General features: G+C 40.8%; 1 protein-coding gene across 1 annotated transcript in view; it reads left to right on the top strand.

Moving 5' to 3' along the window:
- Nucleotides 1-237: 237 nt before the first annotated feature.
- Nucleotides 238-26,515, top strand: part of LOC120733374 (collagen alpha-1(XXIV) chain-like) — an 85,559-nt gene continuing 59,281 nt past the window's right edge. The window contains exons 1-5 of the mRNA XM_040031485.1: nt 238-810; nt 7,813-7,880; nt 14,070-15,448; nt 21,193-21,246; nt 23,468-23,521. Of these exons, the coding sequence (XP_039887419.1) occupies nt 758-810; nt 7,813-7,880; nt 14,070-15,448; nt 21,193-21,246; nt 23,468-23,521 (1,608 nt within the window). The 5' untranslated portion in view covers nt 238-757. The remainder of the gene's footprint in view (nt 811-7,812; nt 7,881-14,069; nt 15,449-21,192; nt 21,247-23,467; nt 23,522-26,515) is intronic.

Genomic DNA, 26,515 nt, shown 5'->3' with positions numbered 1-26,515 from the left:
AAAGTAATTGCATAACATTTTGAACTGATGCCATCTGATGTTTTCTGTTTTACGTCATTATTTTTTGTGTTGGTTTGCGTATGTCTATGATTTACAATTTTTACGTGCATTTTATAACGTTTTATAACTAAACATATTGAAAACGTGCAGGGTAGTGCAGCACTCAAACTCCACTCAAAGAGTGACTGAAGGGCTCAAGCCAAAACTCCGTCCGTGATGTCACGAGTCAGTAACCGGTGAAATCCAACACCACCAGCTGGTAGGATGGGGTTGTGATGGGCTGAGTACGGGTTCCCCTCGCATCAGTGCAAGTCAAGGCACATAGCAGAAGCCACCGCCTGGAGGCAAAGACGCATGGAACTGAATCTGCTGTGTTGGAGACCAAGAAGAAGTCGAGTGCTAATTCTGTGAATCCCTGAGAGCAGTCAAGTTTACACTGGTGCATACCGACTCGCTGCACTGCAAGTCCTTCTCTCCCCCCTATGCAACTGTTGCGCGTCTCCACTTTGGATAGAAATAGCTTGATCACTGCGCGCCGCAGAGCGCAAAGGAACTGAGGCTTTGGTTTTGAAAGAGTTTGGAGAGACCTCTCCTCAGGACTGCAGCAGCTACGATGAGGAAACTCTGAGGTGGCAGTTATCTCCGTCCGCTTTATGCTTCCTTTGGCTCTTACCAAAGGTTAGCCCATGTGCAGGTATCCCCTTGAGTGTGATTCTGTTTTCACCCAGATCTCTGCTGCCTGGACAAATGCATACAAATGCATTTAGGAGCTCAACGGACAAGGAGTGGACACGTTTCCGCGGCAGCAACGTAAGTGGTCATTTGGTTAAGTACTCTGCAGATGTCAGACTATCTATGCGCTGAAGCTGTTTCCGGAACAGGTTTTCGCTTGATATGGCAACTGGGAGACTTATTTCTGTTCAGGTTCTTTGGCGTGTTTCCCTGACAGGGCGCCAGTTGACCAAACAAGTTTCAGCAGCTGAGCTGCACGATTGTGGCACCAAAACGTGGCACAAACTATTCAGAATTTTAGAAAGTTTAAGCACGAGACGACTGAGCTCTGCTGTAGTTTTTCTCTTTTTAGGATGTCTTCGGCTCGATCCGTTTGACCTGTTTGTTCTGCATATTAGCTTCACTGTGCACGGACTGCTGCTGTTAAGCTTTACCATTCCCATCTGATACCTGTACTTTTCCACACACCCATGCATTTTAGCTTTGGAAGTTGGCTTTGATCCCACCATGTGAACATGCAGTCTAGGATCTGCTACAATATCATCTTTTTATTTGGCACCCACTCACACAGCTCCAGTAAGCTGAAGAATAAACAGTAAACCATGGAGAAAGGGGATGAATGAGGCTGTCTTGTAAGTAATAATGCTTATTCTGCAAGTGATAAATTAGAAGAAGCACAGAAGCAAATGTGAAGGACCCAAGAGGAGCAAATGTGTCCATCTCTGTAAACGTGTTAAGGCTTTAAATGAACACCCTTAAACCCTAAACATTCCTCATGGGAGTGTGCATTATTGACATCTAGCATGCAGGTCTTGTTGTCCTGCTACATTCAGCTGGGGTCTGTGGAACATCAGAAATGTGCACTCCTTGAAAGAAAGAGTACTTCACAGGAAAAGCATTATCTTCTATCAGAAGTGAGTCCAAGTTGCCTGTACTCTATTATGAATGTCTTCCAGATATGATCTAAAAACAAAATCTGAGATCACAAGACATTCTGTTATTCTCTGCTGATAGCGGTTGCTTGATGTAAAACCAAGTAGAGTTGAAACCCTATAAGAGATCCTTTTTTTGTCCTTGGTAGTGAATATGAGAGCCTTATGGGGAAAACTGAGGTGACTGGGGATAAATGTGGCCTCCCTTGAATTCACAGACGGAGTTAGTGTGTATGCATCAGTGGTTAACTGGCTCCTGAGCTCCAGACAATCACCCACTGTTGCAGGCATTGCTGCTCTATTGCTGCCAGTGCTAGAACTATAACACTGCAGAAACACAACCACTCACATACACTCTGGCTGAGAGTGCATGCTGACTCCTCAGCACAGGTTAGTACCTCCAGGTGGTTGATAATGTGAGCAGAAGTTTGCTATTGTCAGGTCAATGAGGCAGAAGGACAAAAAAGCAGAGAATATAAAGGGTTTTTCTGCCAGCACATTATTTGTCTTTTTACAGAAGTTTATGAACATTTTTGCAAATGGTACAAATTTCAGTCCATTGTTAAGAAATACAGAAAAACATCAGCAAGAATTCATACAGGAAGTGAAGTGCTTTCATTTGAAAACGTTAATTGTTCTGTAGTTTTACCCAGTTATTATGTTTTTCAGTGTACCACATGTCTACTGTGCATCTGAGTGCATGAGGGATACTAAGTTTTACTGTCACTACATAAAGTACAAACTGTGTAGCTCCCTATGAGGCTACCCTATTACATGTTACATTCTGTAGAAGCATTGTCCTATAATGCTTCTACAGAAAAGCCTTCCTGTATAAGTTGTAGTGGACTGCATGATAGGATAAGTATCTATGAAAGAAAATGTCAAACTTTGCTTTCAATATAACTGGATAACAACAATACCAAAGTTCCCACCATCTAATGGTATTTAGCAGCTACTTATGTTTATCTGCAATGGAGCTAAGCAGACTCTAATTTGTGGTGCTCAAATCTGAGATCATTTATGAACCCTTATAGACACAACAATTTAACAGCCTGTGATAGACGGGCAACCTGTGCAGGGTGTATGCTGCCGCTCATCCAGTGTCAGCTTAGATGTGCTCCAGTCCCAAACCAAGCACAAGAAGTTAGGAAAATGGACAGATTGACAGGAAAGCCTTTACAAAAACAATGTCCTGGCTCATCTGGGTAATCGGCAGAGCTCACTATAAATGCCTTTAATAAGACTTCTACGTCCCACAGCTCAGGTTACCCTTTTTGAATTATTCTGTGCTACAATCACAGCCTCTCCACCTTCGTGCTGGAGTGTACTCACCTTCCCCAAATCACCGGCTGCAGGGATTTTGGCCTGTCGGTGTGAGTGAGTGTATTTAACCCTCCTAACATCTGAAGGTTTCTCTGCAACAGGGAAAGGGCAAATAAATAAAAGCCAGTGGAAGTTTACTCACGGGCCTTTGTCTGCTCACTGTTTTGTGAACTCAGTCAATCTTTACACTGGTCTGCCGTGACCTCTTGACTCCAAGTACCATTGGAGTGAGCTGACAAATGTTAGCCATGCTCATTAGAGGAGAGACATGGCACGCTCCTTATAGAAGAGTCCACTTAGATTCATGATGGCTTGGAATCATTGGTGGCTTGGAACAGTTAGGAAATCATTATCATTTCTAGCCTTTGCAAACGCTCCACTATTAGACAGTTCAATCCTGGAAACCTGCTGATTTGTTAATCATTTTTGCTGATGGCTATTTGGAGAGAGGACAACAAGCCTGCTTAGTTATACCATAGTGAAGTTAATATGATAAGGGTACAGGTACTGAAGCTGTAACCCAGCCAGCGGGAACACTCTTTGGCAGTAGATCAGTGGCTTCATGGTGTCCAGGAATGTTTTTGTTGAGATTGAAAAGCAAAACATGCAGGAACAGAACACCTGATTTGCAAGAAAGTGATGCACTCATTTGGAAACATTTCAACTGGTTTATACTGTAACATGCTGGGTGATGCTGGGTCTTAACAGCTCCTCGGGGGCACTGCGTCATTTTATGTGTTATATCTGCTATGACATCCATGGCATTTTTAGACTGGGCTCAGCTAAGTCACACAACAGTAGAGGTTAGGTAAACGCTCCAAGGTCATGCTCTATAAACCTCAATCTTCTGAATAATGACTCCTCCAAGGAGTGCCAAAAGAGCTTCAGCAAACTTCAGGGGTTATGAAAAGTGGGATGGGTGAGTCAGGGTTAGTCTCATCAGGTTTGTTTAGATTGTCCTATTCAGAGCACCTTTTTTGCCCAAAGCGAAGTCAAACACAGCAGCTTTTGGATTTTTCACGCCAACGCACCTCAACAGCAGTTTTAGTGCTTCCAGTTTCTTGGAGATCCTCTAGAAGTTTCATTTCAGAGCTGTGTGTGTAGATTAGCAGCTTTGCATGCTTCGCTGTTACTTACTGATTTGGTAAATTAGACGTGTAAACAATGAACCGTGAAAGCCGCTGCTCACCTCCTGACTGACATTAATGATGAATGTTAAAAAAAAGAAAAAAAAAAAAAGATTCCAGTTCCTTATGAGACTATAAACAGAAGTGTAATAGGTTTGCTTCTATTTGCCAAGCGTAATTGAGCTTTTTGCCTCTCCATTTGACTCTCAGCCTTCTCCCCAGTTGAATGAACCATTGTTAGGGATCCAAGCTAATTTTGAAGGGGAGAAAGGAAAGATCTGGTACTGCTGGAATGATTCATTGCAGAGTGGAGCTTTAAGTTGTGATTATTTATAGTCTTGACATGACACCCACTCCCCACATAGTGGTATTTCCTTTCGTCAACAGAGCACTGTTTGGGGAGCTTTGTCTTGCTTTCAGGGGTCTTTTCCATTAACTGCTAGGACGGGGAAACGTGCCGTAGCGGTACTGTCACATATAAGGGAATTCACCTCTGATGAAAGATTGGATGTAGTCTGTTTTTCTTATTAGTCGGATACATCCCTTCCATTCTGTTTGCATGTCACAATAAAGGTTAAAGCACCAAACCAAGGTTCAGCAAGTGGGGAAATGGTCACCAGTTGTTTCTAAAAATGTGATGAAGCGATAGCCTGAACGTGCTCAGTGACAGAGCCTTAGAGATGCTTTAAATAGCCACGAACAAGAGACTGTGGGACAGACAGCAGGACAAAAAAAATGTCTGAATCAGCGTCACAAGGATCCACACACTCTAAAAAAGAACGTTAAGTGATTTATTTGGTTTTTTCCCCTCTATCTTTGGTCTACTTTTAAAAGCTGCCAATGTCTAAACAGAACCAGCTACTCGTTGCCCTTATAAATGTCACTGTAATCCTCTCACAGTAGATGAATGACTGTATTCATATGTCTCCCCCCCAACTTGTTTTTTGTAACTTTTTCCGACTTTGGGAATACGTCTGCGTTACCAGCTGTGGAATGTCGCACCACATTCTCAATGGGGAACAGGTGACACACTCATTCACGGTGTCCCTACTTAAAGGCAGCCCTTTCCTTTTCCGTTCTTCCCTTGTTGTCTTTTTAATCTTCCCCCTCTTTTCTGCTTTCGATTATATTTTATTACTCAGTTCTGCAGGGCAAATATGGCTTCCCGTCTGGGGGTTGGGGTGGGGGGGGGGGGGCTCTCTGTCAGAAAGTGACTCACACTGGGTTAATCTCATGCTTACAGGCCACCAAAAAGACTTGTTTGTAAGGCGCCTGTCATGCTGCTTGAGGCTGTCAGTCCCTGCAGGATTAAGGTGTGACAGCAACCTTTGACTGATGGCGCCCTGCATATTAAAATAGCAGGACTACTGCCTCTTGTACTTTGTACAGCCACCACACTGTGTCAGTGTCAGAGAAAAATATGACACCAGTTGCCAGAACAAGTTGTATAAGCAGCTGTTACTGTTTTCAGGGCTGCTGATGTGATTTGGTTTGAATGTCCAGCTTTACTGTAGATCAGTGGTTCTGAAACTGCGAGGAGCAGGGCCAATGCAGGCCTGAATATGACTTCATGAGGGGATAAATAAGCAAACGGTGATATTGTGCTGGAGCTTTATTTAAGTTGGATTCTTGTTTATATCGATGACTGAAGGAGGGTATTCCAGAAAACCTTGATGATAATGTCCTGTGAAGTATTTTGTTTGCGTTGCCTTTAAATCAAACCTTCACTAAAACTGGAGTTACTGCTTCTTCTTTTCTGTCTTCTTTTTAAGCTGCTTCTTTTTATACTTTTTATACTTTTTTTTTCAGCTTTACTGGTGACAGTGTTAGCAAATGTTACCTTACCTTAGATTGTAAGACTTTATAACACATGTTCGACTGCCTGATCTGTAGTTCTGGACATTTCTAGACACATCAATGTATATGCACCCTATCTGCATTTTAGTGGACAATATTACTGGACAAGCTAAAGTTAACGTGAACAAATTTACCTAATTTGCACGATATTTTTGCACAATTTTGGGTAGGAAGGTTTTACAGTGATGCTGAGGACCGGCTGTTCTGTGTTGTCTGCTGTCCTTCCTCTGTAGCTGTCTGGTGGGGAGTGCCACCTAGAGGTGGGGGTCAGTGAGGGTCAAGAGTGGAGTTATGTGACTCTTGTGCAGCAAAGTGACAACATGCAGTATGATTAATATATAACTTACTGTTTCATAAGCCTGTTATGGAATGGAACATATTTTAGTATTGGTAGCTTTTCAGGATATTTAAGGTTTTTGGTAGAGGAGATCCAACTTGAAAAAGATGAAAAGGGAGGAGCAACTCCTGTGTGAATGTTGGCTGGGGCATTTGCCTCTTTATGGTCCTTGCTTTGTCATAAAAAGCATCAAATTGTTATTAACCATGTGCCTTGGAGATTAAATCCATCATTGTCTGGAAACGATAAAACATGATGCTCAAATATTCTTTTCATCGCTTTTCACTACGTCTTCAGGCATAAAAATGTCAAAGTGGAACAGCTTTTGAAACGGAGCAGTCACATTGTCTTTTAAGGGGCTCCAGCTTTCGTTTTTACTTGTTTCGACTAGTGATATCTACTCAGTATCATCTACCACAGGAGAGGATGAATATGTTTTCTTGTGAATGAATCATTTATCTGATGACTCTCTTGATTGTTTAGTGTAAACGAAAGGATTCATGTAAAAGCAGACCTTATCAGCTAATTACTTGACAAGGACTCATTTAATTCTCCTTATCTGGCTGTCTGTTACCTCTCCAGTAGCACTTTTGCTGTCTCGTTGCTCTCTCCTTCTTCTCTTCTTTCTCAAAAAACTGACACTATTTTCAGAACCAAAATGATTATAATGTAACTTCAGCTCTCATTTTTTGAAGTGATGATTAGATCATAAGCATGTTATTTATTATTTACATAGCATTAATTATTATTTGAACTCACCAAGCAGTATCAGATTATGTAAAGTGTTTCTTAAACTGTGGCAGCTCACATACTGGGGTGGTTTGGAAGCTGAGCATTGACTATATTGCTTCAGTAAAGTCCTGCTTTGTGTACTTTTATTATAAATTTAAAGACTATTGCAACATAATAGTATTCAGTTTAATTCGGTTTTAGTTATATAGTACCATACAACAACAACACTCACTTTAAGGTGCTTCGTTTTGTAAGGTAATAATACAGAGAAAACCCCAGAAGTTAGGTGACCCGCTATGAGCAAACACTTGGTGACAGCGGGAAGGAAAAACTCCCTTTTAGCAGGAAGAACCCTCTGACAGAACCAGGCTCAGGGAGAGGTGTCGATCTGCAGTGACCGGTTGGGGGTGAATGGATGAAGACAAGGCAGAAGACGCACTGTGGAAGAGAGTCAGAGATTAATAATAACTAGCGATTAAATGCAAAGTGCTGTATAAACACAGAGAGGTGACTTAAGAAGAAACACTCTGTATGATGGTAAGTCCCCAGTAGCCTCGGCCTATTGCAGCATATCTAAGGGAGAGTTCAGGGTCGCCTGATCACCTTAACTATAAGCATTCACAGCCATGCTAATTACAAATGGCCATGCTCCGCTGTTAGCATCAGTTAGTGTATCTTTATTAAATAAAGATGTGACTGTATGTTTAAAAAAGTGTCAGAGAGACAAACCCAACAACTAGTCATGAAACTGATCTTTGTTTTGTCCGTCTAGGTGGAACTTTCTCCTGCTCCTGTCAGTATGCTCAGCAGCACTCTCTGGAGAAGATTACGCAGCTCAAGGTAAGCAACAGAACACTTATGCATAACTAAAAGTCAGCATTTTTTTTTAATTTTTTTTTATATGAAAGCATTTTATTAGATGCCCCCCCCCCCCCCCCCCCCTTGTCACTAGGACATGTGACTCACTGACATTTGTCATATAGACAGTATAAAAGCTCCTGTCTGTACCCCACTCAAATCAATAACAGAAAAGTGATGCTATGTAACTCTTGCAGGGGCCCTATTGAAGCCGATCAGGTGTGAGCCAGGTTATTCACATTAAGTGAGTGGGGTGTCTGCTATTTATTGCATTCATGGCTTGTCAGTGACTCTGTTTTAACATTAGCCTCCTGTTACCTGACATAAAAACCTCCTGACTGAGATTTCAAATAAATTCCATGTTATATGGTGTGGAGATTTTAATTCTTGGGAGAACACTGACATCATATTGGTACTTGGTGATGGCAGGTAGCCGGGTATATTTGGTCCTAAAACTAAAATGTTAAATCAAGACAGCATGCTACATATTGCATTGTGAGTTTAAAGTCATTAAGTACAAAACAAAACACAACAACTCAAATATAAACTTTTATTTCAATGTAGGCTAGACACAGAATCAGCAGTGATTAGCACTCGCTAAGCAATTGACATTGCTGGATCCCCCCCCCCCCATTCAGTGCAGCAGCCCCAGTTCCTGATCGCAACTAGCTGGATAAAGAGTTGTTGAATCTTTTTATGGCTTGCACAATAATAGTCAAAGAAGAAGTCCAGCAGCAGCTGCAGAAATGGGACCAAAATGCTAAAGAACAGAGGCAAGACAGAATGACAGAAACAGGAAATAAATACAGAATATATAAACTGACACACAGTTGTTAAGAAAAAAGATTTTTCTTCCTATAGCCTTGAGGCGACAGTTGTGATGAATTAGTACTATATAAATAAAATCAATTTGAATTGAACTGTTACTCAGAAAAATGTAAGTATCGTCAATAAATGAGCCATATACAAACCGATATATGAGAACCGATATATACATATGCAAACTTTGGCGTCATTCTTCTCCTATTAACATATTTTTAAATGAAAAGAAACACGGTTACTATCAGAACACATAGACTAGGATTACATGCGTTTTTAAGTAGCGTATCTTTACATTTACACTGTAAGCATATCTTTCCTGGAAAAGTTAGAAGCTAAGATGAAATAAAACCACTGGAAGTGGCTTAAATGCACATCAAACTACTCATTCTTGTAATGCTTCCAGTAATTACATCAGCTGATGCCACAAACTCTTTAGGGATCCTAAAGAACTCGTTAACTGGGATCCTTCAGAACGGTTCCTACAGAACTCCTCTAATGTTTACGATGCCTTGTTCATAATACAGCTCAACCACATCACACCCTATTTCTGCTTTTATCTTGGAGCACATACAGTACATATAGGAACAGCAAGTGCACACAGGAATTCCTCTTTAGCTGCTCTTCTGATCACGTTTAACCTTCTTCCTTAACATGCCCGCTCTTGCTCTCAGGGCCACGGCATGCATTTAAAAGCAGCATAAATAACCGTTGTACCTTTGTTTCCTCCCTCTCTGTTTTTTCCCCTCCTGCTACATTTCTGACTCAGTGCTCGCATCTCTATGGTCCATCAATGAAAATACTAAATACACCCATAATGTAAAGTACATGGCAGAAATGCACATACAATGGGAAGAGGAAATCTTAGCTTGGCATGTTTTGGCAGCTGTGCCTCACCTGGTCAGGTGTTGGGGGTGAAGTGATATTCATCTTTATTTTTAAACAGAGCAACAATGATGAGAAGAATTGGAGGTGAGAAGAGCTGAAGTTAGAAGGTGATCATAGATAGAGTTGTTATTTTTGCTGGGCTCTGCTCTATCAGTGGATCTACATTGATTTGGGATCTTTTAACTATAATCTCATCTCTCACCCGGATTCTGACTTTCTTGAAAGAGTAAAGTCTTGTTGAATTAGGCACTGAAGCAATAATATAAAAATATGTCAAATCCTGGGGTCTGTTCCACTATTGCAGTATTGTCTTATCTAAGGCTGACCTCATGATTAGTCCTCACATAGACTGTTTATGTGCCTTGTCTACTGCCTCTTGCAGTGTCCCTCCCCTTATGCCATCATGCAACGCCATGTCCCCACGTATCACGGGTGATACGTGATGGCCCGCTCCAAGTAGAATCAATCCATCATAATGAGGGGAGGAGGAATGAACAGACAGCGCAAGAGCACCTTGTCTTAACGTATGAGACAGATTAATTGGGATCTCGTCTGACGTTACCTCAGGCAGTGAATGTGGAGGACATCACAGTGAGCGCTCAGATCTTCTGCAGACAGATACTCCTCCTATCAGAGCTGCATGACTAAAAATGCTGTGAAAGCACGTTGTCTTTATCTCTGTAGTCTTCTTTTCTTTACCTCTGCTCTGGCATCCAAACAGTATGACAGAAATGGGTTTCATCTGCTTCTTAGAATGAGGTAAATACAAGCTGAGATAAACGACAGCACATGTATATGAAACAAAATTAAAAATTAAGTGCACCCTGTGATTCAGGAGCTCAGTCTCATATCAGTGTGGAGGAACATTGGCCCGACCTTGTTTACAATGTTGCTTCAGTTCCTTGTTTATTCTCTTTTATGGTCCCATCATAACATTGATTTTTTTTTTTTTTTCTTTTTCAGCCATTCTGTAGTAGATTTGTTGCTCTGCCTTTATTCTGTTGCACGACATAGTGTGAGGCAATATTGGGTTGTTAGGCAGTTGGCCTGCATTGGGCTCTAGAGTTCATGGTTGACTAAAAGAACAAGACAAGAACTTCATGGAAATCGAGGTTCCTGAACGTTCTTGTTTAGTTTTGGTAAATTAAGCCCAAATCATCACCCTTACACAAGTTTGTGCTGATATGCTGTGTTTGATTCACACCAAATGTGGTACTGTGCGTTAAGGCCAAAAGACATTGGTCCAGAAGTCTTGCGTTTTGTTCAGATGAAACTTTGGTTTTTAACGGGAAGACATTTTCTCCTTGAAACCATTCCAAGCGAGCCATATTTCTTCAGTCTTTTTCTAATTGTATTGTCATAAACTGTAAAATTTAACACACTAACCGAGGTCTATATAGTGTCTCTGTGCATTGCACAGACTGACCTCCAGGAGTATTTATCCACTCCTGGGAAGATGGATTCCACACATTTGTTTGAAAATTACCTCAAGACCCTTCCCAGAATGATGCGCAGCAACAATTACTGACATATTTTTAAAATGTTTGGCTTTTTGCCTCTATTGGATAATAAATACAGATGAACTCAGGAAGAGAGAGAGGGGAAGACATGCGGCAAAGGGCCGACTCAAACCTGCTGCTTTCTGGCCATGCAGCATATGGATGCTCACGCACTTAGCTAAACTGGTGCACTGACTATTGCTCATTTAAGATCATTTCTGATGTCGTTCCTCCTTGGCAATGTGTTAACACACCTGAATGCTAAAGACCTACAAAGTGCCAAAACATCTGCTTTTCACAGAGGTACTCACACTTGTTGCTGTTCAGATCATCAACTGCATCTGATTAGCTGCTATTAACCCTCTCAGTTCCTATGGAAGCAGTGTACTTACTTCAGCATGCTGGCTCAGTTTTTGTTACATGAATAATAACGTGGTGTAATATATCATGTTTTATTGCTTTTCCAATACCTGCTAAGAACTATCAAATTTTTATTATATCTTAAACCTTAGTGTTGAAAGAGGGTGCACTTTTTTTTAACCTGACTACAACATTATGGGCAAAGTTCAAACATTAAAAAGATCATTATTTCCCTGCATCTACATATTCACACCTCTAGAGGTCAAATGCTCAGTTCAGGATTTTCGTATTTTTCTAACTCTTCTAACTCTTCACCGAAGTCTTTTTGATAGCAAGAGCATAGAGCATGGAGTTATTAAGGGTATACAGAATGTTCTGAAGGATGTACTTTATGTCTGTGTCTCCAGGCGTGTACTGATCCCACTTTTTCTCTCAGGAAATTGATTCTGATGCCTTTTCTATATGCCGAGTAGCAACAAGCACAGACCCCACTCTTCAGTTCTATTTTTCAGACTAAAAGAAACTTATAACACTTTAAGAAGACAATACTATAATATGTGGACACTGGTTTAGTTTGTTTTTTGTTTCCACTCACAGTAATTCTACATTAACTGGCCCATCTATCAAGCTGGTATTCCCAAATACGGTAGAGTCGTTTCTTCAGTGGAACGTAGTTTGTCAAACTGCTGCTGAGATCTAAACACTGAACAAACGCTTCTGTGTGACTGCTGTCTTCGTCTGCCAGTGCACTAACGGATACCTCCATGCTTTCTCTTGCATGTACACAAATAAGTGAGGCCATCATTTGTAATTCAGTTGATATTTAAAGTTGAATTATGTGTGCAGCATCCTTTAATCACAATCATGTACTGACATGTATCATCGCCAGTTTGCTGTGTTTTTTGAATGCAAAGCTCGACAGAATGTGCTCTGTATGCAAGTTCAAAAAGGAGGAGGAGTTTCCTGTATTCTGCTTACATGCTTATCTTGCCCCTGCTTCTCATCTGGGCTACAGCTGCATTTCTGTTGCTTGAAAAACATGGATTGGATCATTGGCATCATGCTGACATTGTTACATGGCCCTAATGGCTCACTAACTTTTCTTAGTCATTTAACTTCAAAAAGAAAATAACTCTTGTCCGGTCCCAGTTTGGGTTCAGTACAGGCAGTATCTCTAGTTAGGGCTGGATCAAATGACCCCAAAAGCATCTGTTAGTTCCGCTGCTGCAGGCTCTGGATGCTGGGACACTTCCAATGATGTGATAAGCACTTCTTCTCCAGTCCCTTCTTTTCACTCCTGATGTCACTCCTTGTGTTTTAGCATGATTATTTGGTCAAAAAAAAACAAAACAGTTTTGTAATTATTTCATATTTAATGCCATCGAATTAAAATCTTTTGTCCATGAGCAACATGTTTAGGCATCTATAGAAGATTTTCATCATTTCATTTTTATTTGTGAATCTGTAAATGCAAATATTTTTCTCAGTATTATTAAAAGAGAGAACTATCAAGGTTTGCATTCTTAAATAGTTTTGAAAGGAATAATATATAAAAAAGAGAGGCTGGCTGATATAGGACTTAAAACTGATACCGATATTTGATGATATAATAAATCTGATTTTTGATATACTGGCCAATAGCATTTTTTCCCTTTTTGTACTGACACACAAAGCATAAAAAGGTTTTATTAACATTTGTTAAGTTAACTTTTATTCGTGCACGCTCTGCCCAACTCTGCTCAGATCAGCTACCAACAGGGACGTTGCAGAATGCCCTCTGGTGGTCAGATTACACTAAATCAGCACTGATAACGTGGTTAAAGACTCATCATCCTGTTTTTTCTTTACTTTTAGCCCGCCATCCAATTTAAGGGTTATGCCACAGCTGCCCTATATTAAAAGTTTTGGTAATTCCTTTATGTTTTTTATGTAATGGTTTGTCTACTGCAAGCTTGAAAATGTGTTTTTAATGCTAAAATATAATTGTTATCCATGAACTTCCAAATTTACAGTTTTACAAAAAAACCAGAAAAAAGTACTAAAGCAAAGTGTTACTTAATCATCAGGATGCGAAGTGAAAGTTATTAAGTTGTATTCCAGAACAGAAAAATTAACTTTAGCGGTGGAATGTTATGCTCAATTAAGTCCAGACTGCTGGCTAAAATTTGGGTATAAAAATGTGAATTCAGTTTTTTATTAGCGTCACATGACATTTTTTTTTTTTTTTTTTTTTTTTTTAAGCTCTGTAAATGCCGATGCCAATAGATCAGCAAAAGTCCTACCGATAAAATAGTTCGATGCAAGTAAAAATGCAGGCTTTTAGTACCTGCTGAATAAGTTAACTCCCCACTCTTCTTGTATCAGAGATATATTCTCAGCAGGTTTTTTTTTTCAGTTTTAATTCTTGAAATAAACAAGGTTTTTATTAGGAATTTAAGTTGAAATGTCAATGTAACCTGGTGTTGGACCGCCAGCTTTGACTGAACTACAATTGAATGTATTAAAACTGTTTTGAAACATTTTTGCGATTTGTACATTTTCATAAAATTGTGCAATTCATTCTCAGCATATTAATCTTATAAATATTTCTGTCTCTGTCCTTTAGGAGTGGATATCCTTTATCGATTGGGGCTTACAACTCAAAGCCACACAGACGATACCTACGAAAGGACAAGCTCACAGCCTCCCACTTATGCAAATGTTCCCTCACCTTTCGATGGCCCCTTTTCTGGATATGGGGTGTTGCTCGACTCAAACTCCCTCTATGAGGCGCCAGTGCCCAATCTATTCCCTTCAGAGTTTGGCGAAGAGTTCTCCGTTATAGTTAGCCTAAGCTCCTGGCGAGCAAACAATGCATTTCTTTTTAGTATCAAGGACGGGAGGGACCGGTTGCGTTTTGGCATTCAGTTGCTGCCACGCAGAGTGGTGGTTTATACTGGAGAGAAAGCCTCCATCTACTTCAACTACAACTGGCAGGATGGGCGCCTGCACCCTTTTGCTGTTGGGGTTCGTGCACGTTCAGTGTCCTTCTATGCGAATTGTGGAGGGGTGCAACAGTGGGAGCAAACCCTGGGGAGATCTCAAACACTGGGGGAATCTGGGGGTGTCTTCACTCTGGGAAGGATGAACTCCAAGGCGGCACCATTTAGTGGTCAAGTCTGCCAACTGGATATCTATCCCTCAGCCCAAGCTGCCGCGCACTACTGCAAATATCTTAAAAAACAGTGCCGGCTGGCCGACACTTACCGATTACATTTCCCACATTCTGATTCGGATATTGTGGTGAATGACCCCCCTTCTAGCCATTTGACAAAGTCTCTTCTTGGAGTAGAAGCTACTCAAAATACACCCGTCGGATCTACAGCAGCCATTAAACTATCCCCAGATCGTTTGGTCACGCAACATTCAACTCTGAGCCCACCAATACGACCTCATCTGGGGGACCAAGAAAACATTTCCACATTGAAACCATTATCCCACTCTGCCACATCGTCACTCCAGCTTTATAGCCCCACCGTAACTACGCCAAGTAGTCAAGCAGCTCTGGGTTTTGCCTATAGCACAACAACCACCACTACCAAAAATGTGTTGGCTAAAGACACTACGCCCCAGGAGGACACTGAACACTCTGAAAACAGCACAGAAGAAGAGAGAAATTCCAGAAAACAGCCAAGTCCGGATGCCACTACAGGTGTTGTTTCCCTGGTCAGACAGAGCCAACTAAAGGAAGAACTCAGGAACAACTCCATCACAAGCTCTAGGGACTCTGGCTCCACAAGCCAAAATTTCCCAGAGACTCATCTGAGAGCCAATAGCACTACTTTGTACAGGGAGAATCAGGTGGACACCTCAGAGCAGCATGATTTGGATGGCAGCTATGATGACGTAGACATGGGAGAGTATGATTATGGATACGAGGAGCCAGAGTTGTTCTATGACTACCAAGATGGTTTACATGGCCCCAAAGGAGAGCCTGGTCCTCCGGTAAGTGACTGAATTTATGAATCACAAGCAGAGAATTAGAGCTTATAGAGAGCACTGATGTGCAAACCAGTGCATTGCTATGTATATTTTAGAGTCAAATTCTGAGTGAGCCACAGTGTGGCTTGATTACACTCAGGAGACATGCAAAATGTTTTGGCAGTGAAATGTAGTGATTTAAAGGTGATGGCATGTCCAAGCAGTGTGCTTTTTTTTCCCCTGTATCTACAAGTTGTTAAGTACTGCTAGGCATTTTTGCTCTTATGTCAGAGGATAAATCTTTGGAGGACTGGAGCTATACCCCTGGATTTAAAAACAAAAGAAGAAGAAGAAAAAAAAAAAGCACTTGATCCAGGCCATGATGTAAGCTAGTGGCTCTGGACACACTTGTAGTTCATGAGTGTGGCTTATGTTTCCATGTGTGAGATGTGTTAGGCATTCTTGGTGCTCGGTATAAACATGTGAGTGTATAATGATGCAGAATGCCTGGATTCATCTTTCCGTACTTACAGCGCCTGCAGACCTTTAGGGAGAGACACATCTTATCCAGCATCGTTGTTTCAATTTATCTACATGTCCCAGAGCCTAATTGAGCTATACTGCGGTATTTTGTCAAAATCACACTCCCATGCTGCTATACTTCTTTCTCAATAATGTTTGGAGGGAAACATATTTTGTCCATATCATCTTCGCGCTCTCCTACCCTTGTTTCCTTTCAGGAGACCAAACATTAACCAAATGTTATGACTCTCGTACCCAAGGGAGAATCTTCTAACATGGTTAACATTGTCTCATGACTTGAGATGTGCTTCCAGTGTCCTGTCACGGACAGGCTCTTTTCTTGGAGAGAAACTAAAATTGCCTTAAAACAGAATTAAAGATGGACTTTAGTTCTATGGGAAAATCATTTTTCGAGGCATAATCGAGCATTGTGAACATGACACAGTTTAAGCCACAGGGCTTTTTCCAGCGGATCGTATTTTGGCAAAAATGTTTAATTAGCCACAATGTTTGTCCTTCGGTGCTGTTATCTTTGACAGTTTGTGTGTCTTGGCTACTCTGACCGCTTAGATGCAGGCATGTTTTGAATGCTGGGTCAGCTGAAGGTCAGTGGCTAGCTCTTTGTTTGAACTTGAAGACAAGCTGGCCTGTTTCCTCAAGGGAAGTATTTCACAGTTTTTCAGCCACATAACTGGACGAGTACAGGTGGCCTCCTGCACTCCATTTAATTTGTGCTTTAGCATTTTTGCACTTTTTTTCATTAAGAAAATTCAAAACAAGCAAAGAAGCAGCAGAAGAAAGCATGTCTTACTTTCCCCTTTGTCTATAATATGATGTATATGATTTCTTTTACTCACAGTGACAAAAAAAAACCCCAATTTAAAATGACTCACTGCTTCAATATTGGCCCAATTTAATGACACAACATTATGAGTAGGTTGACCCCACTGCAAAAGTCATGCCCAAGCTCTGAGGAGTGATGGGAGATTATCATTTTTAGCGTTCTCTGAAGTTTCAGAAGGAAACCAAGTTTTTCACTGACAATAAAAGCACTTTGAGAATATTAGGAGTTTGCAGTTATTTCAGTTGGAGTTGTGCAAGTTTGGACTACTCTGCTGTTAGAGGTCATTTGAAAATGAGACTGTGATTGCCAGTCCTCTGTGAGACAATGAGCTAATATAGTAACATGGAACTCCACAGCACATGTCGGAAGTTAATGTTGTCTTGACTACTATACTCGGACTTTCATCAGCTTTACACTTCACTTCTCTGTAGAGGTTGGGTGTCATGAGCACGTAACAAAGGCCCCTGCTTTCTGCAACACGTATGGATGTGGGTAGTTGCGCATGGAGTAGGCTATGGATTGCATTGTTTTTGTAGCTCGTTCTGAATTAGGATGTAGCTTTGTTCAGTTAAGTGGGCCACGGGGTTGGCTGGACTTTGGCTGAGCTAAATCACTGTCAGTTTTGCTACTCCTTTATCTCATGCAACATCATCTTAAGGTCATAGGCAAACCTTTTTATTCTAGTATTCCCAGAATATTTTACTTCCATACGAACGTCCTTGGTCCGGGCTTTGCTAAAAAACAAAAAATCAACAAAAAACCTTTACTGTATTTTTCGGACTATAAGGCGCACTTAAAATCCTTTTAATTTTCTCAAAAATCGACAGCGTGCCTTATAATCCGGTACGCCTTATGTATGAATTCTGGTTATGCTTACTGACCCCAAACCAGTCTTATGTGGTACATGGCGCTCAAAAATCTGTCAAAAAATGTTTTAGTATGACTTTGGTAAGCTATGAAGCTTGATGGATTGTTGGAGCATTACGGCTACCATAGTCAGGAGCCTCGTGGAGTAACCCGGGTCAAACTCAGGTCCCAAAGTCAAATGAACACTGCGGCATCACTGAGAGTTAAAAACTGTCTAAATTCTGTCATGAAATGAAAACAGAATTTATTAAACTTAACAGAGTTAGAAGTTAGCAGGAAGTTAGCTCGCTAGTTTCCACCTAAACATGATATAGCATGTTCTGACTGAGAGATTTGTGAAAAATATTTAACGTACAGCTCTGCTGTCACTTCAGACATAAATGAAGACAGAAAACGAAACAACAGTGACGTTTGTAGGGTTACTGAAGTTGGACTAGCTGGTATATAATGATGAGCTACGTGATCGCTAGCGACACAGCTATGTTAGCATAACATAAACACAGTGAAGCTGGAGGATGAACGCTAACGTTTTTCCACTCGATAAAAATTAACATGAAGGTTCCCAATGGTTAGAGACAAATGCAATCGCATGGCAGGATGCTGTAAACGGACCAAACTTCAGTCGGGAGAACAACTAAGATAATCCATCCACAATACGAGGTTAGTCATTAATATACTGCAACAACTTGGGAATAGAGCAGCTGCGAGAGAATTCAACATTAATGAAACAATGGTGCGGATGTGGAGGAAGCAAGAAGAATGAGTTGAGTAAAATTTGACTTATCTGACTGTTTTGTTTTGCGTAATGCGCCTTATAATCCAGTGCGCCTACAGTATATGTTTAAAAGGCAACGTGCTTTTATAATTTCTTTCTGCCCACATCTCTGGTTTGCTAACTTGGCCCCACATGCTGATCATCACCGGCTGACCTTTCTAGAAAAACAGCACTCAACAGCACCATCTGGTGGTCTGATAAAATGTACACTTTATATTTGTTGCGTGTGTAAGATATTGATATTTGGTGTCTTTATGGTTATACGGTATTGCAATGTAAAACACTGAAATGCTGTTATACTGTTCTGCTTTCATGTGTTTGATTGGCCTGAACAGGTCACTGGTTGTGTCCAATGTCTCTTTATACATTTTTTTTTTTTTTTTTTTTTTTTTTTTGCCTTAGCTATTCCATGTGTTAATATTGAAATATATGAAAGTTGAAATCAAAGCTCATGCTTGGTTTTTGTATTTATCAGGTCCAGCTTATCCCAAATAGCTCTTAGAAATTTTAAAAAAAAAACAATCCCAAAACAAGAACTCGAGTCTCAGGACAATAAAGGAATCTCACCAAATCTTCATTTATTTTATTTATTAATTTATTATAACTTTATTTATTCAGGAAAAATGACTCTTATAAAAGAAAATCAGAATCTCAAAGAGTGTCCTGGCCAAGAAAGACAGCAGTGTAAACAAAAGACTTGCATAAACTATAACAAACACATACACATAAAAAATTGTTTTCACTGAAATACAGCCAATTAAAAAAATAAAATACAGGACTGGAGTGAAATTCACTCATTTATTTCCTCCTTCCCCTTTGAAAGTAAGTTGCTGTGTGTAAACAACGTACATTGGTTTGTGTGAATCAACTCAACTTTATCGCACGCAGTGCAGCAGTTAAAAAGAGTTCTTCAAAAGAAGATTCATTTTGCCCTTCAACTTTCAAGAAAATTGACCTTTTCACTGGACACTGTTGAATATTTGACCCCTATCTTGGCAGCACAGATGAAGCCTTTGAATACGGTCATTTTAGTCGATCAGTGCCTCCGTTTCTTTAGGCCCTGTTGTTGTGGCGAAGGCGGTGGTGTGCTCACACTTTCCATGTCTCTGTATGTGGGAGTCTGGAGGAACAAACAGCTGTTTCTTTATTTATGTATCCCTCTCTGCCCATCTACTTCTCTGACAAGAGATGCTCCAGAGTGCCCTAAAAACACTGAACAGTAAACAGTCTTATCATCTAGTTTTGGGAATATTAACATTGTTTTGGGGGAGAGAAGGAAATGGTGTACAAGTATTTCTTACATGTGACTCTGACCTTTTCCCAAAACATTTTAAATCTTTCTACACAGCTAAACAGAGTGAATTTAGTGCATATGTCTGGCACACAGCCCTGTTAAAAACTAAGTACACCCTATTCCTTCCATAGATGGAAGGTAGCAGCTAGGTGCTAATAATGAAATGTGCTCGATTGATCGATTATCAGCAAGTGTGCGCATCTTTAGCAGAAAAGCAGAGGTTTTGGCAGTCTGCTGGTCTAGAGCTTTCAAGACTACACAAGACCGCAATTTTCCCCATGTTCCAGCAAATTCACCTCATGGCCAGACCTTGCAATGCTCAGAGAAACTGCAAAAAACCCAAGAGCTACATCTCAGACACCAGAGGTGCCAGTTAGCATGTTAAATCTCATGGTTATAGTATATATCGAAAAGGACTGAACAAGTACAGCTTGTTTAAGACAAAGTCTCTTATTTCTAAAACGAACATGGCAGCACAGCTTTGTGTGTTTATTCAAACACACAAAGGTGTGTTTGAATAAACCAGAAGAATCCTGGAACAAAGTCCTTTGGACAGTCTTTGGACTGTCAGCACGGTGGAGGAGACGGTGAATGCTGGGGACCTTGCAGTCAATGATTTGACCTTGAAGGCCTCTGTATGCCAAAGTATTCTAGTCAACTGTCAACTCTGTTTGACAGCTAAAGCCTGAGACTGGGTCATAACAGGACAATGATGCCAAGCACAGCAGCAAGTCTACAACATAAAGTGAAAAAAAGAATGAAGGTGATTCAATGATCCAGTCAAAGCCCAGACCTCAGCCTAAGTTGGATTTTCTGGTTTCTACTTAAATTTTCTAAAACTCCTTTCCACACATTTGGCTTATAATGTGAAGCATTTGATAAACAGGATGTAAGAGAATTTTGAAAGAGCACATTTTTTAAATAAATGAACAAACAAATAAATAAATAAAAGAAAAAGCTGGCTCTACATTTGGACTGTATGAGCTCACTAAGTTTCTAACAAAACAAAACAAAACAAAACAAAACCTTGAATGATAAAATATCATATCCTTAATTACATTTGTTACTTAAACTAGAACTGAATGCACATGCTTATGTTTCTTATTAACTTCTTTAACTTCTTGATTTCTAAGCACAGGCAGGATTTGTTGTTCCGCTTCCATTTTGGCCAATTCAATGCTGTTTAGCCCTGTATACTCTATGCATATACTGGATGGTGATTAGTCTAGTCGGAGAACACCGGTGTCTGTGTTCTGAGAATGTAACTTGCTTTACTTGATCAGGACTTTCTTGATTGGGCTTTTAGATGCAAACATTTGACTCTTTTCTTTGCAGCTCCTACACAAATACACCTAAACAGTGAACTACATGTTATTGCTTGCCATTAATGCACTGTCTTCCCCCCTCTTCCCTGTCTCTATCTATGTCTCCTTCCTTTCCACATTTCTGGTTTCTTTCTGGTTTAGGGTCCTCCTGGTCCCCCTGGTTTACCTGGTCCTCCAGGAAAAAGAGGCTCTCGGGTGAGTAATCTCTGCAAAATCACTCCTCGTGTGCTTTTCCGCTAGTCACCACCACATCTGCGACCGTCGGGAAAGCAGTGCTGACAGACAGTGTTGTGGTTAGTGTGATTAAATCCACTCTGATCTCAAGACTACTTTGTATACATCTGCTAAGGCTGATGATGCAACGCCGCAATCACGCCACAGGCCCTGGAGGCATCTTTTAAACAGAACAAGGCGTGTTTTATTTTTAGTGTCGGACGGAAGGTATAAATAAGTCATAAATAAGAATAACTTCAGTCCCGTCTTTGCTCGACCATGCGGAGACGCATCATCATGGCTAATTTAACTGATGGAATGGAAATACCAGCTGCACTTAAAGAAAACATTTAGCATAATTAAGTTGATTACTTGTAGATTTCAGCACCTGCTTCTTAACCACATCAAGCAATGACTCCCGAGTGTCAGCGCCAATGCATTGATTATTAATGGGGTAAAACCATGTTAGTTTATTTAGGCGAGTGGCCCTCTGTGGATATACTTATGTGCCTATGTGTACATGATTTCCTCTCTAAGATTAGCCACAGTTTTTCAGATGTGACAAAAAGGCAACATGCAACACTCACATACAGGAGTTTATAGTTCCCCAAGATGTTGAAGCATTAGGTCAGATGGCATGATGTTAGTTGCAGCAAAAGATGAGCAAGGTTCACAACTATGTCATAGGACTTGGTGCTGTTTTGCCTGAGCCTCAGTTTTGGCATTGCTGTTACGCCAGATGACTGATTCCACTTGAAGGGAAGGTTTTAACTTAAGTCTGCATTTTAACAGCATGAAAAGCATCCTTAAAGAAAGACAGACAGGCTTGTAGACCCTAAGAGGTGGCATTCAGTTAAACATGTCTCCTATTACAGGATTGTAAAACACATGGCTGGTACAGAGCATATTTATCACCCTGTAGGCTAAGTCCGAAAGTCCAAACAGGACGAGGCTTTGGACCATTATATGTTGGAAAGCTGAGGGCAGCGCACTCTAACTGTGTCTCTGCTGTTTCTGCACAGGATAATGGACTTTGTGGTCCAGAACCGTCCCCCGTCACATGAACTCCTTGACATGACAACATGGGATAACGAATTACAGACATTGCTGATGTTGTTGTCAGTGCTGTCAACTAGTGTGAACTATCATGCCTGCAAGTGCAAGAGGCAGCTCTGGTGTATATGAGTGCTAATGTCATATTAGTGTCATGTCTGTTTGTGCAGAAAGATGATATTGTATCCTATAACAAAGCTGTGCTGGGGGGAAGAGGTGCTGATTATCATAGCAGCTTTTGTCTTGCTGAGTTGCAATAAGAGAATCTAATGTTTGTGCCATCAGAGAAATTAATTCCATTTGTTCTTTAAGGTGGACCTTAGTTGACAGTATGCGCTTTCATTCAGAAGACATTAGGCACAGCACTGAAAAGCTGGAGCTTCTTTTTTTTAGCTCTTGTTGTAGTGCAGAAAAGCCTGGTAAGCAGCAGGGGTACAGATGTGGAGGAATGCAGTGCATTTATGGTGGATGTGCGAGTGTGCATTTGACTGTGCACATGTAGTGTCATAAAATAAATATATTGTTAGTGCTTATTGTTACTTGTTTTTAATATAGTCTAAAAGGGCCGTCTCTGAGTAGAGTCTGAGCCAAGAGTACTGACAGGAAACTGCATGCTTTTGCAGAGCACAGGAGCTGCAGGCAGAAAGTGAAACTAAGTAGAGTGTTTGATCGAAACTTAAATTGTGCGTGACGTGTAGAGGAAGTATATAAATAATCAGACTGGCGGCTCCTTTTTCAGACTGAAGCTGATGTTGTCTCTCTGCTCAGTCTCCATATTCCGGAATATGTAAAATTAAAGATCATTTTTTGAGTTGGACCACTTTGAGCCGTGTCTTTCTTTGCCGTTAAACAGTACAAAGAACTGGATTTAATAGTAGCTTTAAGCACATGTGGTTGCATAACTGTTTGGTTCCATGAATTACTGATTTGCACTGAGGGCGAATGTGATAGGATAGATTTATTTGTTCCTTTTTAAATCTAACGGTGTGTGCACTTCTGAGGAAACTGCAATATCTCTGTGCAACTTTCTTGTTTCATCACTTTTATTTTACATTGCTGTGGAACACGTAACTATTCTGAACTCATCTCAAATTGAGCTGTTGACAGCAATGCACAGCAATTTCACATTTCTCTCCTGTGTCTGTTCCAGGGTCCCCCTGGTCCACATGGAAAACCAGGACAGCCTGGACCACCTGGACCCAAGGTGAGCGGTATTCTCCAATAGGAGAAGGAGTGGGATGTATAAACAGCACTCTGTGAGAGTACCACACAGAGTTCTGGCTAGTACACTCTCTATGGGTGTGGAGAACGTCTCCTCACAGCAACAAGGGGCACCACTGAACCCAACACACAGGCCAGGGATGTTGTTCGGTTATACTCTGCTTTCACACGCTTTCATTAAAAAGATCTAGCCATATGCTTTTAGTCACCTTGTTTTGTAAAGAAGTGGAAAACCCATGGCTAAGTGCTGGTTTGTTTGAAAAGGACTCGTCACATTAGTGGGTTTTGATAACCATGTCGTCACTGATCTAGTAGTTGGGGTGCTCAATCCATTGGCTGTGGCTATGGATAAGGAAATAATGTGTGGTGTAAATTAATCGGAAGCTTAGTGATCGGATTTTGCTGTTTTAGCCGACTTTTCAAAATGTACTTTAGGAAACTACTGAAACGAGGAATTGGCTTTAATGCACCATCAGTGCATGTGGGTTATTGTATAAAATGCGTTGAGAAGACAGAAAAACTGTATAAATACACTCAACCTGCCATTTTTTTTATTTTTTTATTTTTTTATATTCTTATTGGCAGTAAATCTAATCATGCTATTCATCAGTGCGGCGTCCTGATTTCATGCTGTCTTCTCCTGACAAGGCCACACACAGCGTTTCTTGACATAATGGCTAGTTCAGTTAGAGGCATGTCAAGAGTTTGTTTTTAAAGGATAGTTGTACACAGTTGTTAGAGTCTGCGCTTTGCGTCCTTGAACATTAAATCAATCAAGCACATCAGCAGTGATGTCACTATGTGGCTTAGTTATCTGAGAAATCCTGCAAACTCATGGAAATTTACTCTTCTGTAGTTAAAGTTTTTACTATATAGCAAATGGCATCAATTATAGCGACTGACATGCTGTTCCCTGAAGAGAAGAGAGTGTGCAAGAGGAATTAAACACAGCCAGATGTAGGCAAGCATGATAATAGCAGGCCTGTATATTGACACCGTGCACCAGGAGGAGACAAAGGCGGTTGTTTGTTTAAATGATACCCTTAGCTTAGATCGTTATTACCTTGGGTTTAACCACAGGGCATAATTGTGCCAGTCCTGGCTCATTAACCATAGCACTGATTTCATATAAAAAGGGGGAAGAAATCCAACAGAAAGCGTCACTGCTAAGCTTTTTCCCCAGCTTAGGACCAGAAACATCGGTAAGGCTGAGCGAGAATGTGGGCAGCGCCATGCAGATGTTTGTGGTGGCTGTATTCCTTACTGTCTACCCACAGAGTGGCTGCCAAGACCAAGCAATCAATCAACAAACACTCCCGCTACAGGAGTCAAGCGAAGCACGAGTGGTTGTCCTACCCTTCCCTCTTCATTGCTGATTGCCAAACTTTCCGACAAGCGAATGCCTCTTCACTTTGTTAGTACACGGAGAGAAGAATTCTATTTATGAGACTACCAAATGTTGTTTTTCTTCCTTGATTGTTGAAACAGCACAGAGAGGTGGATTTATTCTGTATCACCTCTGACCTTGCTGAGACGCTGAGATTTGGCTAAATTCCACTGATCAGCTATTATGCAACAGCAGGCCACCTGCCGGCTTTCTGTTCTATCAGCGTTTACTCCCACACTCATGTGGAAAAACAAAAGAGTATCTAATACCATAGTGACCGGTCAGTGAGTCATTCTCAGCCCTGAAACCCTTTGCGGAGGCAGGGAAGCGACTGAGAACCTCTTTGTCTCAGTTTTGGAAAACATCTCTTGTTGAAATGTGTTTTGTTTCTAGGACACTGGGAATATGGTTACTGACGCTGAGCCAATCTTACATTTTTGAAGCCTAATCTGAAATGTTATAAAGATAAGCCCTTAACCTGAAAGAGCCTGTCAGGCTGTCGACTTTATGCTCAGCCGACTGTTTTTTAAACAGGAAGGAACTGGTTTTATGATATGGCAGGATTTCTGTTCTCTCACTCGCTTAGCCTTTGTATGCCTCATTGGGTGTCAGTCAAAACTATGGAAATATGATGCTTAAAAACACAGGCAGGTAATCTTTATTTGCAGTGAGTGTAGACGGATAAGAAAAATGTAAAAAATGGGATTTACCAAAACGTTTAAATCAGGGGTAGGCAACTCCAGGCCTCGAGTGCCGGTGTCCTGCAGGTTTTAGATCGCACCCTGGGTTAACACACCTGAATCAAATGATTAGTTCATTACCAGGCCTCTGGAGAACTTCAGAAATGCTGAGGAGTCATTTAGCCCTTTAAATCAGCTGTGATGGATCATGGACACATCTAAAACCTGCAGGACACCGGCACTCGAGGCCTGGAGTTGCCTACCCCTGGTTTAAATGATCTTCTTTTCCTTCTGAACCAAGTTGTGATGAGTGGCACAACCATCATTTATGTGGCACTCATCAGTCTATTATTAGCAAACAACGAATACCAGTCACATTTAAACAGGTTACTTATGCAAAGAGAAGGCTAAAATAAAGATATCATGCGTACAGAAGGGAATTCACAAACTGATTTAGAAAAGGCAGGTACTTATGCAGTTGTGGTAAAAAGTTTACATAAAACGATCGTGGGAATGAATGTTGTGGTGATTTGGGGCTTTTAGTGTTTGTTTGTTATTTTTTTTTAACCGTTCTTTGTCCAGGGTGGAATGACTACAAAATCTTGAAAGTCTGGAAAAAGAAATTGCTGCTAAAGTTTGAATTTATTTTGGATTTCCTGTAAAAAGTATTTAGAGGCACCCCCATTATTATTGGATTAAATGTGCCTTAGCAAGTTGCAGATCAACCAGATGCTTTTTGTAGCCATTAAGAAGCTCGTGGCATAATCCTGGCTGGATATTTGACCATGTTTCTTGGCTCGGTAGAGTTTGTTTACAGTAGTTGGTTTTGTGGCACAGACTTGCTTTTAAGCACAGTCTACAAATGTTCAATAAGGCTGAGACCAGGGCTGTAGGAAGGCCGTTCAACTGT

Source organism: Simochromis diagramma, unplaced genomic scaffold (genome assembly GCF_900408965.1).
Source record: "Simochromis diagramma unplaced genomic scaffold, fSimDia1.1 OVJJ01000284.1, whole genome shotgun sequence".
NCBI lineage: Eukaryota > Metazoa > Chordata > Actinopteri > Cichliformes > Cichlidae > Simochromis > Simochromis diagramma.
The sequence above is the reverse complement of the archived record's forward strand: the minus strand, read 5'-3'. Positions and strand labels throughout refer to the sequence as shown.